The sequence below is a fragment of the Pleurodeles waltl genome, chromosome 12, assembly GCF_031143425.1.
Source record: "Pleurodeles waltl isolate 20211129_DDA chromosome 12, aPleWal1.hap1.20221129, whole genome shotgun sequence".
Lineage (NCBI taxonomy): Eukaryota > Metazoa > Chordata > Amphibia > Caudata > Salamandridae > Pleurodeles > Pleurodeles waltl.
The window spans coordinates 650,308,993-650,328,308 of NC_090451.1; the positions used below are offsets into that span (position 1 = coordinate 650,308,993).

At 38.8% G+C, this 19,316-nt stretch overlaps 1 protein-coding gene across 2 annotated transcripts in view; it reads right to left on the reverse strand.

The window, feature by feature from the left end:
* Positions 1-1,622: 1,622 nt before the first annotated feature.
* The window catches only part of NECTIN4 (nectin cell adhesion molecule 4), a 132,985-nt gene continuing 115,291 nt past the window's right edge, over positions 1,623-19,316 (reverse strand). The window contains exons 6-10 of one of the 2 annotated variants that reach the window (XM_069218272.1): positions 18,805-18,849; positions 14,536-14,683; positions 13,491-13,572; positions 10,703-10,777; positions 1,623-8,396 (exon numbers count right to left, since the gene is read on the reverse strand). In XM_069218272.1, the coding sequence (XP_069074373.1) occupies positions 8,088-8,396; positions 10,703-10,777; positions 13,491-13,572; positions 14,536-14,683; positions 18,805-18,849 (659 nt within the window). In that variant the 3' untranslated portion in view covers positions 1,623-8,087. The remainder of the gene's footprint in view (positions 8,397-10,702; positions 10,778-13,490; positions 13,573-14,535; positions 14,684-18,804; positions 18,850-19,316) is intronic. The other variant, XM_069218274.1, reaches the window with a different exon arrangement.

Consider the following 19,316-nt stretch of genomic DNA (forward strand, 5'->3'; position numbering starts at 1 on the left):
AACCTAAATGGGGTCAGCCTTAATAGCGAGCAACATTTCGACAAACCTGGAAAAAACACTAGTAAAGACTCTGAGATTCAACAGAAAATCTTGAGAAGCATGAAATATTTTATAACCTTTGAATAGATGTTTGCATAGTCAAAGCATTTGACCCATCATTTGCAGACATTTCTTGCAACTACTGCCATAGAGCTGCACATCAAGTAACTTCCTGTGCCAAAATGGTAGTACCCAAACACATTATGCCACACACAAGACATAAAATGGCAGCACCCTGGCAGACAACGTCCATCCTCAGTGTTCAGCACAACTGGCTTATGGGGCAGCAGTAATGCTGGTTCAGAGGGCTTTTGAAGTTATTATAATAATTTTACACTCATTCTAAGGTGGTTTATACACATTGATGGTTTCACTTCCTGTGATGTCATCAGTGGCACAAATAACATGTGATGTCAATGTTTTGTCAATAAAGGTGTCCGGACAAGTGACGTCATCATTGATGTAATCCCTACGTCGTGGATCTTCCTGAATGCCTGCCCTCCCAACGTGCATAGTTTTTTCAACAATTTATTCATGAAAGGTAATGCTACACATTCTAATTACAATCAATGCCCATTGTCAGCTGCATAGTGAAGAAGATGTTGTTTTTCAAGTCTAGTATGCTTATATTTTGCTGTACAGTTCCCTTTTTCATCTCATCAAAAAGAGAGTAGTTGGCAAATTCGCTGCTTTTCAAAGAAGAGTGGAGGTGTTATTTTCTTGAAACCCTTAAGTCATCAATAGTAGCATATTATAAAGGGGGCATCATTTGAATTATGTTACATTTGACTTCATAACCCCAGCTGACATCATCAAACAAAGCAACATTCTAAAATGCCCATTGTTGGTGTAGGACTGGGCAAAGAGAACTATTGTTATCTACTCTGGATTGCACCTTTAAAATCCAATCTGGGGAAGGATAAAGGAGGAACCTGCCATCCACGAATCAAACATGCATTATTTGCATTAACCTCTGTAGCAGTTACCCTAAACCACTGAGGTATTTAACTGGCCTAATACTTGCTGGTAGCGAAGACATTCTTTTTAATATTGCAGGTCTTGGTTCATATATTAATAATGTAATATACTTCACAATTTTGTTGCGCTTTGTTAATTGTATTCACTGGACACAAATCTTGCAGATTAATCTTGTGCTGTGGTCTTCATGTTCAGTTTTTCTAAACTAATCAGGCCTCTAAACATTGCCATTTGTATTCTAAGGAGTAGAGGAAGGATGTAAAAATGATAGCCGACTCATTAATATGAATAAGTTGACCCTATTTAGTGTGGGATGGAGGCCTCTTTCCGAATGCCTGATGAGGATATCCACTACTGAGTAGAGAAAATGATTTCAGAAAAAGGCTGAAAATGCATTAGTTTTAAACTTCTTTGTAACATGTATGGCAAACATGTGAGTCACAAAGTCTAAGCTGAGGAGGCCTCATCACTGGCCCACCCAGAAGTATACTTACACAAGAATGACAGGTTGTAGCTCTAAGTTTTTTACATTCGCACTATAGGGCACACACAATAGGAGAGACATTACATACAAATATCATTTTTGCAGAATAAAAACAGGAAACTCATTTTTAAAATGTAATTTTGTTTTCCATCTTATAAAGGTGTTCAAACACATTTACATATTTACATGTATGTATAACTTTGGTCTCATAATTTGTACAGATTAAACACAAAGTGGTACAATAAAAACAGACTGAGTGGCACAAATGTTTGATAAAATTCATAAGTTGTTCCCCCTTCATATGTTATGCAGTTCAGTAACTTGTATAAGAAATGAGGCAAAGTGAATATTAACAGTAGTGACAACTAATTTTTGGATTAATTGATTTAGATTATGCAGGGGAAAAGGACAAATTCAAATTCACATAAAAAAATTGTTTGGTATTCACATACAACAAATGTTTAAGAAACACAATTCTTGTAAAGACACAAAAGTGTGGAAAATGACATTTAATAAATGGCAACATTATCACAAGATCATACCTGCAAAATATAGTAAATCATTGAACATCTGTTGCACATTTATTCAGGCTTTATGATTTATTTTGGGGCAAATGGTTCTAGTTGTCATCCAATTTCCTATAGCAATGGATAATCCTGCTTATTATTGGACTGGTCACTTATGGGAGCAACATTCAGGCTAAAGGCTATAGGTTGTAAAATAAGCTTTAGGCTTTATTGGTTGGTAAACTATGAAGCCCACAGAAGTTGCAGCCATTTTATTTGAAAATAATCTGTCTCTCATTGTCTCTTGTCTCCGCACATAACCAAAACACACAGAATTAGCTATAATAAGCTCACAATGTAATAATATAGGTCTTGCTATTTTACTTTTTTGTTTCCTGTCTTAAAATGTTTGAAAAAGGAAATTGTCCCATATTATGATAATATTATCAAAATATATGCAAACCATGTAGCTACAGTTCCCTGTCTACACATTAGATGAAACATGATCAAATGTGTGAGAGGAATGCACGGAACACCATTTCTGGAAATCAGCAGGGATTAAATGATTTAGGATGTGTAACATAGCTAGAATGGAAGGGAAGCATTTTCAAATTACTTTTTATGCCTTCAAGGGAATACGAAACTAAATTAAATTAAGAGGCAGTTACTTTCGGTTTCTGCAGACACTTTTTCCATTTAACATTTTGGTCAAAAGTAGACGAAGCCCATAATACTTGAAATTGATGTTGGTTCCTTTCTGTAAATAACCAACTTAATGTCACTGGTAAGCAAAAATTCACTTAAGTGCATATTACAATAAAATTTGTATTTAAAATTGTTGACTACAGTTGTCGACTAACATTTTCTAATCAAATGTCCTAAAATTCCATATTTATGCCCCTGTGTTAAACACCCAGCCTTCTTTTATTTTAGAGAGCTCAACAAAAAATATTTCAAATGCAAAGATTCAACAATGCATACCTCACAAATTGATGAAAATACGCTTTTTTAGCCATTTGAGACTTTGTTCACAGACCTCTCTGATATAATTTTCAGACATTTGTTTTTTTATAAAGTCCCTCCAGAAGGTAGCATTCCAAAAGATTATCCCAGATCTGCCTGAAGAAAGAAGATAAAACTCATGATGGTCTACACATGTTTTTAGAAAAGATATAGCATTATTTTCTGTAGATAGAGCATATTTTGAGGTCCACTGAAAGAATATATGACAATATCATATATCTATGCACAATTTTTTAATACCAGTTTTGCATAGAAAATACAGAGTTCTCCCAAAGAGGTTTCCCAAGTGAGGCGGTGCTACCACTATTATAAATAATTAGAAAGTATTTAAAATAGTTGTGAGGTCAACTCTGTGGAATACTAAATATTTATAAACAAGGGCATTGACAAGAAGTAACCGACGGCAATAACATATTTGAGACCATAAACCAAAGGTTATGGGCTCACTGGTGGGACATCTCGTGCTCAGATGAGTGATGATTATCAGAGTCACCAGATGATATAATAAGTTTCATAAAAGCGAGAGACATTGAATGTGGATTCTTATTATGGTTTATGGTAGGGAGCTGCAGTGTTTAGTTGTTTGGGACAGGGGAATTGTGGTGTTAGGCTTTAAGAGACTGTAAGAATTCATTACTGATATAATGACAGTGCTTATTCGTAAAAATATGCAAAAATTAAAAGCATGTATTAAAATTAGGAGTCCATTAAATCCCTAGACAAACACACAACATTTAATACTGGGAAAAAAGATAGTTGATCTAGAAGATCAGATGGGAAGTGAAACATAAACCCAGTGCTCCACAATCATAAATTGGAATATTGAAAAACTGCGGGTCTGGCTTGTCAATCTGGACCTTTGGTCAAGGAAAAGTGAAAACATGTTAAATAAGCATTTCAGACAAGGAAATTAATTATCGAGCTTTCCTTACATGTTTTTCTCCATTATCTGATATTTTCTACAAACAAAGCATTTATCGGGTTTAGGAAAAAAACAATCTTTGACATATTGCTTATTGCACCAATTGCAGTAATTGAAGTCTCATCACTAGATGTTATGACCCTCCATGAATCGCTTTCATAATTTGAGAGAAAGTATGTTACGTGATGATTCACTCTGAACAGGGGGGGGCTTTCCTGTCTCCAAAACTGATGTACAGTGGCATTTTTGCCACATTTGTGTTGATCGAAATAGAAGGGATCAAACACTATAAATCAAAGTCTACGAACAAAGTAGAAATCTTTTTATGGTGATTTACGTAGCACACTTGTTGTGTGGGGCAACAGATTTTTTACATGTTTATTTCCAGACATTTTATCTTATTATTTTTCACTATTCAGAAATTGAAGGAAACATCACAATAGAAATAAATGTACTCCATTATCTATGAATTAAACCAGCTTCGTGGTACTAAGTATGTTTACTTGCATCCACTGATTCACCTCCACACTGTGTTAGAGGGGCCTTTTCTTTTGGGGTATATATTAGGTCCAGCATCCAAGTTCATGAGGACAATGGATCCTCACAGAGACTTCAGTGAATCCAGAATTTATGCTTTAGTAAATTTGCATGATCAACTACCGTCTCCCTTAAATCTGTACTGGATTAGTGCATCTATAGGCTAGATGAACTTGCATTGATTCACTTAGATTACCCCGGTATTAAAAGTAGAGGAGTTTGGTTAACCATAGGACATATTTACAAAGGATTTGCCCTGGTCAACACTATTTGACACAAAGCATCACAAAGCAGGGCAAACAGCATCTGCACATTAATGTTGATCTATTGCTGTTATTTTGCGATGATAGTTGACTCTCACAATTTATGCAAATCCCTTTGCACCATCACCTTGGAAATGTAAGCACAAGGGCGTGTCTGGGGTGGTTCAGTACAGGAATCTTCTCGTTTGACGCAAAGGCCATTTTACTAAAATAGCTTGCTTTGGATTTGCTACAATCCTTAATTCCAAAAAAGAATAGCTGTAAGTAAGGGTTCTAGTGTTATATTGTCTGAAACTTACTTCTACCAAATGCTCTACTCTTCAACATACATCTTACACGTTTGACCTCTGTGCTGGTGCCTACATGTAGAAATTTTTATTGGTGCATGTACTTCCACTAATTTATGTAAGCATTGTGTATAAATAACATACTAGAAAAATCAACAGAAATTTGCAAGATTTTCCATGGCAAAAAACTAGCATGGTTTCTTTTTGGCGTTTTCATTAAAATGTGTTTTGGGAAATGTCTGCACATGTATTACAATAAATGTATCTGCACTCCATAGTCCTATTTACCACAAAGTTAGCTGTAGTTTGGTGATAATTGTTAAGATTGCAGTGCATTGATGGTGTAAACTGCCGCCAGGCTCAACAACCCAGTAAATAGTAGAACACAGTCCACTTTTTAGAATACAAAATGTATAAGCATATTGAATATTTACATATTATACATTTCAGTGAAAGTTATGAGCCTACAAATCAGCTATAATGAAAACCCCAGTTTACTAAATGATATGTTGGTGTCCCTAGCCAGAGGTCACAGAAATGAAAATTCTTCTTACATAGGATCAGTTTGAAGGTTGTATATCCTACAGTGTGCAGAGATGTAATTTCCCTGAAACTACCCTGATTTCTGATTACTATACATACCATCATATAATGATGACACCAGACTTGCTTTTTCCGTAAGGAAATCAAAGCAGGTCTTACAAGCAATGTTATTTTCTGGGTGAGGCAAATTAGGCTTGGTGTAAGATTATTATACAGAGGATGTTGGTAACTGTATGTCCAGTTCCATTTACAGTGTATAGGAAGGTGGGTGGTTAGACCAGTGCTTTAAATGGGCCGGTACTGTGCGGTACTGAGTACCGGCACTTTTTTATTTTGAGAGGGAGAGTACCGGCACATCTCAAGAAAAATGTAATACTTTTAATTGAAGAGTACCGGCACTTCTCAGAAACAAGCAGGTACTCTGGCATTTTTTCCATTTCAAGCACTGAGTTAGACCATTCCTAAGCTACTTCAGAGAGATACAAGTATATGCTGAAGTTTTAGGAATGTGACTTTAGAACCAGTGATGAGTGGATCCTAGGAGGTCAATTTACCTTTTAGACCACTTCTTCTTACCTTAACAAGGTAAAGGCAATTAATCTACTGATAACTCCAAAACATATATGTAAAAACAGGTGTAAAAGTCTTCCAGTTCAGTAACAGTCCAGGTGGCAATAGAGGTTGGACTGTGTAAAAATCTGTGTTTCACATAATTTGTTATGATTATGTTTTCTCATGTTTCATATTTATCCTGTTGACTACTTTCAAGCCTCAGTTGCCCTTGCTGATCCAAACATCTGCAGGAGCAGCAATGTTGTTTCCCAGATTGTCAAATAGATGTATCGCCTCAAGCAGAATTATGTTGGGTGAGTACGGCAGATGAAAGTAGTAATCACAGTTTGGATTCCTAAGCTTTTGACAGGCTGCTTGATTGGATGATGTAAGAATTCTTATTTTTTCCCATGGTAACATGCCTTTAAATTATTTCAGATTAACAGGATTTATTGTTCAAATCTTAGTGGGGAAGGATGCTTTTGAGGCCACAAAGAATGCATATTCTGTGATCTGTGTCTGCCTTTTAAATGGAGCATCCAGTATAGAGAAAAAAAACCTATTCGCTTTAACCTCTCCTCAACGCTAACAATCACCAACAATATGCATTCTAGAATGTTTCTTTGTATGAGGATGTCTGTTGTGAATTGAGATGTATTGTGACGTCATTCACAGAATGGGCCCTCTAATAACCTAAAACAGGGCATTGCTTTTCTTGTCACCCGTCACTACCACTTATTGCCGTTACAATGAAAGAAAGGGAAAAGAGAAAGCAGCAATAAAGATGGACCTGACCAACGTGTTGGTTACACATGGGAAGGGCGTGGCCATCAACTAATGTTGATATGTATTAATTCGAAAGGAGAGCTAAGTCTGGAGTACTTAAAATGTGACTCCTCATTAAGATGTCACTGAATATCTTTCTAATTAAGGCTACGGATGCAACACTTCATCTTGATTTGACAGTGTCAGTCAGCAGGCATTCCCTCATTTACTGGTAAATCTGAGAGACAGGACCTCATTGGAGATTCAGTGATGTGCACAATCAAATAGAGAGTCATACAGCTTCCAGCAGAGTTGGTGGTACATAAGCCACGTCAGATATTTAAAAATAATAAAAGACAGGTAAAATCAATGAGTCATTTAGGATGAAGAAATTAGGAAAAAAATCCAGAACACCAAGTAGTCCTGTGTGGAACTGTAGTGCACTAAGCAACCAAGATGTGGCCCAGCGTTCTGTGTCTGTTGTCAATGTCTATGTCCCTATGGTTTTCTTTCCATGCCATTCTTGAAAAATGAGCACCCTGTCCAACCGCTCATTAACTTCTGACTCTGGTTAGGCAGGTCTGGGAATATCCTTCTATACCTGGGGGTACAGATGAAAGCAAAAAGGTGATTGAGTTGGTCTAAAAAGGGAAAATTCTGAGAGCCAGACGTCATGGTCAATACTTCTGCCAACTTGTGAGTCAATACATCCCCATACAGTAACTGAATAATATAAATATATGGAATACTGAAAGGATGTCTTTGTTTGAAAGTTGATTCCATTCAATGTAAATTTGCCAAGCCGAGAGGAGTAGATCTCCCCTGTGCTGCATTATATAATTGGTGTACTATGTACCCTGGTGGCCCGCAGATGTAGTCCACAGACCGAAGGCCTCAGAGCTCATGTGCTTTCCTCTAGCAAGCATGAGTGAGAAGATCTAGATACATTCTTACAGTAACCCAGGAGGCATGACACATGCCCGGGTTTGGATGGGCACTAGGTTTCTTGTTGGACTTCCTGCAGTAAGTGAATTCTGGGCAGAGGGTATCTTTCCAATGGTGCCAGTGTAATCCTTATTTTATTGCAAGATCCCACCCATGTCCTCGTTCCCGAAAGCACAGACATTTGCTGCCACCAAGTTCAATGTCAGGCAGTTCCTGCATTGGCATGTCTTTGGTTGGGGATATTCATACGAGATGCCCTCTCCCATTGATGTATATGCCATTGGCAGTGGGCTTTATCCTCAGTGTGCCATTCTCCGGGTAGAAATGGTCCATGGCCTGTTTGATTGATGAGTGGTTTTCTATGCTGCCGTGGAGATCCCTCTCTCCTTTCTCCTCCTGACTATCTTCCTTCTGCTCCTCGTCTTGCCCATGCTCCTCCTCTCCCTCTTGCACGTCTTCACTGGGGGCAGCGGAAGCCAGCAGCTCAGTCTGCGTCTCAATTTCACGGACCGTAGTCAGTGTGGAGTAACTTCGATGATCTGCCTCCTCCCCCTACAAAAATGAAAACAGAATTATAAAATATTTTCCAACCATAAGACAGTACTTGGTGGTTTACACCAATAAACTGACTGTTCGCACATAGATCTAAACAAATTCCTGCACACTTTTTTTTAAAGTAATCACCTCATATTTAGATGTATAACAACTGTTCTGTGCTGGATGCACCAATATAAAAAAATATTATTAATATAAGGAGTAAAAAAAATGAGTTACTATTTGGCTGACAACTCAATAACACATTATCATTTGAAACACACCAAAGTCCCTCAATGGGAGAACCCTTTAGTTACAATGAACCACATTTCTATAAATTATACATTATTATTACAGTCACCCATACAACAGCTCTGTGGATGATTTGTCCTTGATCAGCTTGGAAATTCATACCACGGAAAATTGCACTAGGTGTAACCTCTAGGTGGCAGTAATGGATATGAAATCAAGAAACTATTCTAGATTCTATATTTAGGTGCAGAATATTTGTAGTACAGTGGAAGAAAAACTAAAGGCCTGATTTAAAGTTTGGTGGAGGGGGTTACTCTGTCACAACCATGACGGATTCCCCATCCGTTCGCCCCTCTACGATCCCATTATAGTCTATGGAGATTGTGATAGAGCGGGCGGGATATCAGCCACGTTGTTGACCTGTCCGTCAAACTATAAATCAGGCCCTAAATCTATTCCCTCGTGTGTTTTTATGTGGTCGGGATAGTGTATGATGCACTTCTGCAATTGGGTTTGCACTTAGTATTTTAGTGAAGTTCTGTAATGAAGGTTGCAAATAAATCTGTTTATTTACGACTATGATTGAGGTGCTGTTTGTGTTATTTCGAACTTCGATCTTGCGGTTCTAATTAGGGATATGCGAAATGTTTATTTTCTTCTGCATGTTTGCTTGAAATGTAGCAAAAAATGTTGCAAAATTGCACAAAATGCGATTTGGGCATTTGGTGATATATTTTAAAACATCAAAAATGCACAAAAAGCACGAGCACAGCAAACAGCCGCTGATCGCGTTCTGGTCAGTCATGTTTTTACTGTGTGCCAGCGCTAAATGTTTGATGTGTTGCTAAGTGACGTGGCATAATAACAATTTCGGGAATGTCACATAGCATAAAATTACAGTTAGACCATTCGTACGTCATGGAAACTTCGCCTAGGCTTACTTTATTTTGTACTTTTGTAGGATGAATGCCAATGCCTTTAAATTGACTATTGGTCTTTAAAAACTTGTATAGTTTTTTTTTTGGCTTGGTATGTGGCTTTTGGTCATTTCTCAATAAAAGCAAAAGAAAGGTTACTTTTTTACGCAGTGGGTATTTGTAATGGTTGCAAAGGAAAGTCCGGGGGAGGGGGGGTGCAGTAATTTTATTGTTCTTTTGGAATCCATTTTGTCATCTATTTTATCCCCTTCACCAACAGCCCATTGGTGTGGGGTTACATGCAGTAGGGTGAAGCGGACACCATGAACAGGTTGTGGCTTTACATCTTTGTAAATGGAATTTCTAGGACCAAAGGGTTGTCGTCACTGATATATCAAGGCCATTGCTGATACACACAAACTCTGCCGTGCACCTCAACTTAGTAGAAAATAATCCTCATTCATTAAAAACAAAGGCAAACATGCTGAATTTACCAAAATCCTAATTGGCAACTTCCAAGTTATGTCCAGAATAAACATTAATGATAAAGTATAGCAAATGTATGTTTTTGTGGCTGTGTGCATATGTGTCTTTGGCATGTACGTATGTGTAAGCATGAGATTGCTGCTTGCGCATGTGTGCGTGTTTGTGGGTGTGAGTAATACACTGTGTGTCTGTGCCTGCTTACGTATGGGATTTGTACATGTGTGCCTACATGCCAGCAAGTGTGTGTGCACCTTAATATGACTTCAGAGTATCGTACCACCAGAGCAGCTTGAGCAAAATATCGAGGAACAAAATAATGAGAAAGGCAATATACAAGGGCAAGTAAAGGTTTACAATTCATAACTCCACATATATGTACCTTGGTGATATATGTATATTGCATATATATATAGTAAATCTATACCTAGCTGTAAGCACTAATGTTCTTGATATTTTGGTTCTTGATATTTTTGCTATGATATTAAGTTAGTATGAGGTTTCCTCAGTTGAGATATTGACATACATCTGTTCATGCATAGCCTTGTCCCTGCTTATGGAAGGCACATGTACATGTGTGCTGCAACTGTGCATGTGAATATTTAGGAGAAGGGAAGCACAGGACGAAAGAACACAGGCTAAGGATCCATCATAAGATGCAAGCGTCCTTACCATCATTGAACTGATGCTCATGTCCCGTAGGCTGTCAGGATGGTTCCCAGTTCGCATGGGGAGGGTCTCTTCCGTCTTAACATAAAGAATGGAAATAGTAAAAAACTCCAAATTCACTGCCCATTGACCCCCCCACCCCCCAGAAAAATGAAGCTGGCTAGCATACTAAAAATCTGATCTCCCATAAAGTACAAGTGACCCAACAACCAAACCCTACTATCGCCCCTCTAGTATAGACTTTGCAGCATGGTCCTGAATATTCCCCCTTAGGAGTGATCATGATCAAATCTTCACTGGAACACCACTTAAACTCTGCTGCTTCATAATCGAATCCACAATATTACTGCTAATTTATAAAATCAGAATATTGACACGTAATTGAATAATTCAAATAATTGGTGTCTTGTTTTCTCTATTTGTGGATTAGTTCCCTTTTATTTGAGGAAATAATCCACCAACCCTAGGCTCTTTTGCTCAGGATTACTGTCGATTTACTATCCAAACGCCTCTACCACCTCCTAAAAACAGCATCCTCTAACCCCTAGTTAGAACAGCATGCTAAACAATCATAATAGCGATATCAGTATTGAGATTATAATGCTGCTTTAGGAGCAGCAAGGGGCACATGATTGACATAAAAATGACAGATCTTGAGATGTTGTAGTTGTATTAAAAATTTGAAGATTGTGAGCTGCAGTTGAAATATCAAGATTGAGGTTATCGTTGTGGACGTACATCCTAGACCAAAGTGCAAATTGTGGAACTGTTTTTTAGTGTATGTGCAGCATGGACCACTTTGGAAATCTCAGGATTGAAGGTAAAATCTATAGAGCACCTCCAAAAATGTATTTGTGTTCTTTACATGGAACCAGAACAAATGCACTGGTTTTAATAAATATGTCTTAAAATAGGGGCAATAGAAAGGATTAAGGGGTTTATTTGGGGTATGAAGGGTGTCCTGCTGTCCCACGAGGTGGAAGTCATGAACTTCACAACTCAGGCAAAGTGTCACTCACCAAACTTAGAGATCTCCTCTTGTCTGGCAAAGATCTCACTGCCTTTGTAGCAACCATTGCCACTGAAGCCAATATAATTTTGCTCCTCAGCCACCAAATTTCGGCTAGTGGGCACATGTTGTTTTGTCTGATTCCAAATAAAGGGGGGGGGGGTAATTTTGCGGGCGGGGTACTATGCCAGATTTTTGCCAGAGTACCCTGTCAACCAAACTCTAAATAACCCCCCTGGTTATGAATGGTAATTGCAGAGGTTTTCTGGGTGCACATGGAAAGGATACGTTTGTATAGGTTTCTTAAAAGCCATGTTCATTGGTTGTATGCATACAATTGATTGTGGGAGGATAGAGATGATGTTGCGTAGAGGTACCACGCAGGAAGTAGAAGACAGGTAAAATAATGCTGATCTGAGGCAGGCTGAACAGTCCTGTGCCTATAGTGATGTAAGGTTAGGACTGAGTACTTTACCAACATACAGCACATAAATAGTGGAGTCCGCCTGTTTCTAACACAGATAAGAGAAGAACAGATGTTTCCATTACCAACCATGGTTCGCCTCATCCGAAATCATGCCTCTGAGCTCTGGTCACTTGGAGGCATATTTATGAGAAAGTCACACAGCGCAGCATTACAAGTCACATTGCTATTGTGCGCTGTGTGACACGGAAGGGGCAGGAATGTGCCATATTTCAAACAATACAGTGCATTCCTGACATTTCCCTGTACTGCTGCCATTTTGGCTGCCTAGCACCAACGCAGGCACCCTTGTACTGTGGTGCAAGGGTGCCTGTGTTGTTGTTTGTTTTTGTGAAGGGACGGACACCTTCCTGCACAAAAACAATACCCTGAGACAGTGGTTCCCAACCTGTGGTCCGGGGACCGTTGGAGGTCAGCAAAGCCTCTTTAGGGGGGTCCATGAATGCTTAGAAAATTAACTAATATTAACAGATTAATAAAGTGTATATAAAAATAAAGTGGCTAAATGTACAATTGAACATTTTAAAATGTACTGTAAATGTCACGGAATTTGAAATTGGAGCCAAAAAATTAAATTAGTATCCTCAAATTGATTCCTGTGAGCAGTTCAGGTGTATCAAACAGAATATAGTATGTTTGCAAATTGAATATAATGTGTTATAATTTGTGTATGTGTTTGATGGAATGCTTGTTTCTGTATTGTTTGTGTACTGTTTTGCGTTTCACATCATTGACAATGTATAGGCCTGAGTTCCTGGCTTGCAGATTCAGTGGCGGGTCCCCGGACTCCAATAATGATAAAGTGGGGGTCCACAGAAGTCAAAGGGTTGGGAGCCACTGCCCTGAGGCATTTTCCTCTCTGTGTGCTGCAGAATGCAGCACACATAGCAAACACAAGCAGAAACAAAGATGTTTTCCTTCATTACACCTCACCTGGGAAGGCAAAGCAGTTTTAGCACAGGTCTACTACTTTTGGTAAATTTGGGGATGCATCAAAATCCATGGGTGTTGAATAGGAACACTCTCCATGAGTCATACTAACGCAACATAGCAATTTGCACTGCATTGCATTACTCTGGATTTTTCAAGCCACTAACGGCCACAGAAGGTGGCCTTGTATGGCTTGATCAATTGCATTTTGGCATTGCGCCACACATGCACCATGTTGCGTTGGTCAAAAGCGACCCAACTCCCTTATAAATATGGGCCTCAGTTTTCACAGCACGGATTTACTCAGCAGATGAAATCTCTCTTTTACAAGAGCACCATCAAGGTCGTAGTTAATGACAAGATCTCACCTGTGACCTGCGGTCGACGCTAGCACTGGCCGAATTAAGGCGCCTTCTTGAATTCTCCCTTGACAAAACAGAAAGCTCTTCGCTGTGGGAAAACAAGGATGGACTCATTATGCTTCTCTTTAGCATGTTTGACTTTCATGCCCATTGTTAGACTCATGATACACTGATATTTTTCCACAGCTATTTAACAGAGAGACGTTTCAATTTCTTCTCTTTAACCCTCTTACAAACTTTTATTTGTCACTTTTCATCTATTGCTTCTTAGCAAATTATATGGACAGTGGGACAGCCCATCAGTTTCTTCAAAATGCAGTCTGTACCTGGTGGTATTGAAATGCTTTGAAATTACCCTCAAACACAGCCCATTTCTATCTCTGGTAGGGGTAGTGGTATTTGCAGGAGTGGGAGGGAGGGTGGAAGAAGGGATGGGGCAAAAGTGTTACCAACATTTATTCGCTAATAACAATACTAACATCTGCACCAGTTAATAACACTGGTTATTGTCTACTGCCCTTAGTAGCAACCTTGACCATGCCTCAGGGATAAGTCAATGGAAGGCCAATAATTAACATTACTGACTGGCACTATGATCAGTAATGGTAAGCCTTTTTTATACTGGCCTCACAGATTATGTTCCATTTCCATTTAAGGTACTTGTTACAAGGCATGTAGAGGCCTGGTTGTCTTCCCCTTCCACTAACATCGCAACGTTTCAGTGGACATTTTATGGCTAGAATCAATTTTGAAAGCACAGTGGAAATCAATTTAAATTGTAAGAGAGATCTTCTATTTACCCATGATGATTATCACTTATTGCTATAGCTGCTTGAAGTTCTTTTAAAGGGCCAACCAGTGAATGATGTCAATATAGGTTTTAAAGCCCAACTAATCACCAGACAAAGGAACCCTTATTGCTGATGATTATTGATGTTATACCATTGCACGAGATTGCTTTTTATCTTCAGTGACACGACCCATATAAACATTTTCGAGAACAAAGCTGAACAGAACTTTTGTGCCCACATTTTGCCCGAGGCTAGCTTACATTTTCACAGAGAGCTGCCTCGTCTTCCTCTTGTGGTATCGGCTGACGAGGATCATGGCCACCAACAGTATAGCTAGCAGCACCCCGGCGATGACTGCCACAGAAATGACGGAGACTGAAACGAGGCTGAATTTCTGTGTTTCACTTCCTGTACACAAAGCACACAAGATCCACACTGTCATTAGATTGGACAGGATCCAAGTCAAAAGCATCATTTGTAAGAGCTGCTTCCAAACCAGAGCAACATTGTGTGGGAGGAAGTCTATGAGAGAGGGACTGCAGGGGTGGAGATCTGAAGCCGGTGAGGAAAAACATAGTACAAACAAGGTGGAGAAGAGTGGCCATGTAAATAATAGATAGAGGATAAGTGAGTTATAGAGGAATGAGGAATTGAAATGAAGTGGAGATCATGGAAGCATAGAGAGGCCTCAGGTGAAGCTAATAGTGATAGGTTGTCAAAGAAGTCAAGAAAGTACAGAAAGCAATTTACAACATTATGATAAAACGTAAGTTCATTAAAATGATTAATGAGATGATGTGTTATAAACAAGAGTCACATTTTGTGTATTAACTGCATGTGATTGGAAACAAGTAAAGCAGCCGTCTTGGAGTTAAAGTAAATATTAAGGGCAGCTTCTCAGGCAGCCTTCTAGGGACAAACTTCTCCTGAATTGCGGATGCTTTGTCAGGATCTTCCGGAGGATTCTACTAAGGTCTTCTTCAAGAGGAGAACCTTACACCTGTTGTTTCCTCTACCTCAAAAGGATTATATTCAGTCCATATCCAGACATACTACCAAACCACCCTCCATGCTGCATAATGTCAAAAATGATATGACCTTGTGAACCGTGGAGGCGCGATATCCACCAGTCAGATTCTACAAGCAGAAAACAACCAATCGGAAAGGAAGTTCATTTCCTCTCTATTTCAGTATCATCAATTGATGTAAAGGCACACACTAAATCACATTAAAGAGTATATAACCCGTTTATATGAAGAGGATCAAAGGCATTTGGGAGCGTAAAGACTGTGAACTAGATTGTAACTAAAGGATGTGGGTGGTGTGAGTGAGCCAGGGCATAGTAAGACTATGACACAGTGTCATAGCTATAGTGTATGTAATAGTGCATGTAAACATAAATACACCACTTATTACATACATGCAATGGGAAGCTGCTTAGGACTCTGATTTAAGGTTCTGGATCATTTGAGACAAGTGAACCCTACTAAGCCCAGTGAAATATATCCTCTCATGTGTTCGGACGGTCTTGAAGTCAAGCTCCACAATGTAAGGGTGAAACATACAATCTTTAACAGAGGTTAGCAGCAAAGAAAGAGGATTCAAAAAAGCTGTTCCCTTTAAAAAAAAAAAAAAAAAAAACATTGGCACAGAGAAAACCTTACGGTGAGGCATTTCATTAGACTTGGCTACAAAAAAGTTAAGGAAGCTCCCCATAACTTAATCACAACATAAACATATTTGCACCCTTTCATTTACACAGAAATTAGGGCACAGACCTTAGTCTTCAGGTTCCTGGAAACTTCCAGGGAGATAGCAAAGGGGCACAGAATAAAGCAACAGAAGCTATGAGAAGAGATCCTTCTGGTGTAGGTTAGACAGTGTGGGGATACTTGCACTGCCATTTGTGTCAAGACTCTATAACTATCAACAAATTAATACCAACAAGCAACCAGCAAATAGTAGGGCATAGGTACAGTGATGACTGCAATAAAAAGCCTAAGGCCCTGATTTAGAATTTAGCAGTCAGGGTGTTCCACCAGTAACGTAGCAGAAGACAGTGTCAGACATGCTTATAGCTCTCACTCTACTTGCAGCTGGATGGACCATCAGGTTTCCGCTGGTGGTGCCTCCTGCTGGCCCTTACAGCAGAAAACTTACTTTAATGGCCTCACAGACCTGAGACAGTCCATGTAAGTACATCAATCCCATTCATTCCTAATTATAGCAGATGGTCAGATGTACGTTTTTTTTTCTCTTTGTGAACGACAGGAAAAGTCTTGCAATCCTGAAGAGAAAGCAAGAAAAATGACTACCACTCCCTGGGGAAACCTACAAGGGTCTCAAGATCATCTTTTAATTTTATTATAACACATCCACGGTCTGAGAATTGTTTTAAAAAAACAAAACTATTTTCCAAACAGTCGCATGAAACATTATGGTTGCTCAGCAAACACTGAATGCCTTCTGAGAAGTCACCATGGCAGCAGCTCTTCAAAAGACAGATCTCCAAAATGCAAAATCTCTAAATACAGTAGGAGACAGCTGACATCATTAATTCTGCTCCAATCTCAGATAGTGGGCCACCACAAAAGCCTAAGTCAGACTCAAAATTCCATCATAATTTTGCATCCAATATGTCTCACGAAAGAGGTCTAATAGTTATCAATTCACATGGAGACTATCAACTAATAGGTTTACACAAAGAGATCTTATTTGATATGTTTACAAGAAGACGTATTACTATTTGTTAAGTTTACTCTTTCATCCATATATTGATCACTACTCTGTAACAAAATCATACACTGATTGCATCGTTATTCCTCTGACAAGATACTCTAAAAAATAAGAGATCCTTAACATCCAATAAAATATATTTACAAAGAGAGAGATTCCACAACTGCCTCCTTTTTTGCTAAGTGGAATAACAATGCAATGGGAGACAGTTTAATAATATTGTGCAAGGTAACTTTCTTGAGATCAATAGGTACCAATAAGTTTAAAATGCACTGAAATGTTGCAATTCAGGATTTTGCCTTTTGACTAAAGAAAATGTAATATGTTTGTATAATACTCTGTGCACACAATCAGAAAATCACTGCAACAGGGTCCCTAGGCCCCAAAAAAGCCAATTACTGGGTCTCGCTCCCTGGGGGATTTTTACATAGAGATGAATCATTAAGTAAACAGTCATCACATTTGAAGAATACTCTCACCACAGCTAGCAGTAGGAAATAGTAAGTTGATTTGATCTGCACACCATGAAGTACATAGGAAAATTCCAAGTCAATACAAGTTTTTGAAGAGATCTTTTAAATGTTTGTCACATTGGTTCAAGGTTAAGCACAGCCTGCCTTTATTTCATGAAGGCCATTAAGCTGGTGAGCTTTCTCAAGGCTTAATGTATAAGGGAAAATATAAGTTTGATTGTAAGTTACTTCCAGTTGTGTGTTCCAGTTCCATAGCATTTACAATCATATCTTCATATCGGTCACCTTGTCAGTGCTTCTTTGGTCAGTCTCTGAGTTATTTTACGTTTGTGTAAAAGAAGTAAGAGAGGTCACAAGTCCCTGCAATCCCAATATTCTGCCTTCCTTGGACTTACCAACTCTGTCCAGAAACTGCCCTTCCGCAGATCCTCTAGGCAGCTCTGTCCACAACCCTTTATCTGCTGGATTAGAGCGAGGCAGATTAGGGAGTGTCCACAGGTTAAAGATCTCGAGGGGAAGCCTAGTCAGTATACCAACTCAGGATACAACCACAGGAGTGTTCAGGATTCCCACGACACCCAGCATTTGAATTTGGTATGGATTATTCTCCGGGGTAGGACAGTTCAGTGAAACGGATCCCCACAGAATTGTCTGAGTAAAGAGCTCTCGAACTGTACAGATGACCCGAATACCCTTAATGGTCACTGATTCATCGTGTGTGGATCATAAGTCTGCAAGTGTCCGAAACTGTTGCAGGTGCAGTGTCGTGAAGGCTGCGAATTGTTGCGGCCAAAGAATGTTTTCTTCTTCACTATGCTGAATGAATCACCAGTTTGATTAAATTAGTTTTTTTTCTCACTAACTGTTTTTGTGGTCATGCCTCTAGATGCATCAGAGCCGATCAGCAACTATGTATGAAGAGACTAAACCGTTTAATCATTGAGAACTTTGGGACAATCAGAGCTCATAAGAATGACTTCCTTAAAAACCCCTAATGAGGTTGACTCCTCACAGGCTCCGCTTCTTGGCTGGAACAGTGGAAATTGCTACAGATCCAGCCCCTTCAGTTTGCAAAACACAATAATCAGTCAAGCGTGTTGGATCCGCCGGTGTCAAATAACACTTCAAAACAATTTTGGCGTAACTTTAACTTGCCAGACTTCTGTTTCATTAAACTTTCATTGCATCTAAAGTCTGATAATTTCTCTTCAATTTTACATCATTGCTACTCTTAAGCTAGAAAAATAAATTCGCCACTGTATAATAATTTATCACTAATCAGAGTACATTTTAGGATATTTAATTTTGCGTGTTTTTTACCTTCTTTTTCCTGTTTTTGACTGTTCCTTTGAGCAGGCACCAGTTCTGCAAAATAGCGATTGCTCTTTTTAATGAAAGTATATATAAGCTTCATCTAAACTGCTTGGTGCGCATATTTTTGTTTCAATACTTTTAGTAATGTACCATGATTTGATTTAATCATTGCACATAAAAATGAAAACAATATGATTGGAATTGAATGATCTAAACAAGATATGTTTAGAAGCAAAGGACACATACTGGGTATGGGTATAACCTGTAAATCCACTTGGGCGTTCCGGACTCCAAAGAACCCACGAGAGAATGAAACTTGACTCACAGATGCAATGAAACCAACATGGAGTTACGCAGCATGCGGCATGTCACTGCTTGCCTAAATTGCTTGATTAGGCACCTATTGTTCTGCATGAATTTAGTGCTCATGAAAGTAATGCTTAGAGATTCTGCCATATCAAAGTACTTTGCTCGTTTAAGTGCAGCCCGTGCATTGTGATACAGGATTGCTTTTCTAC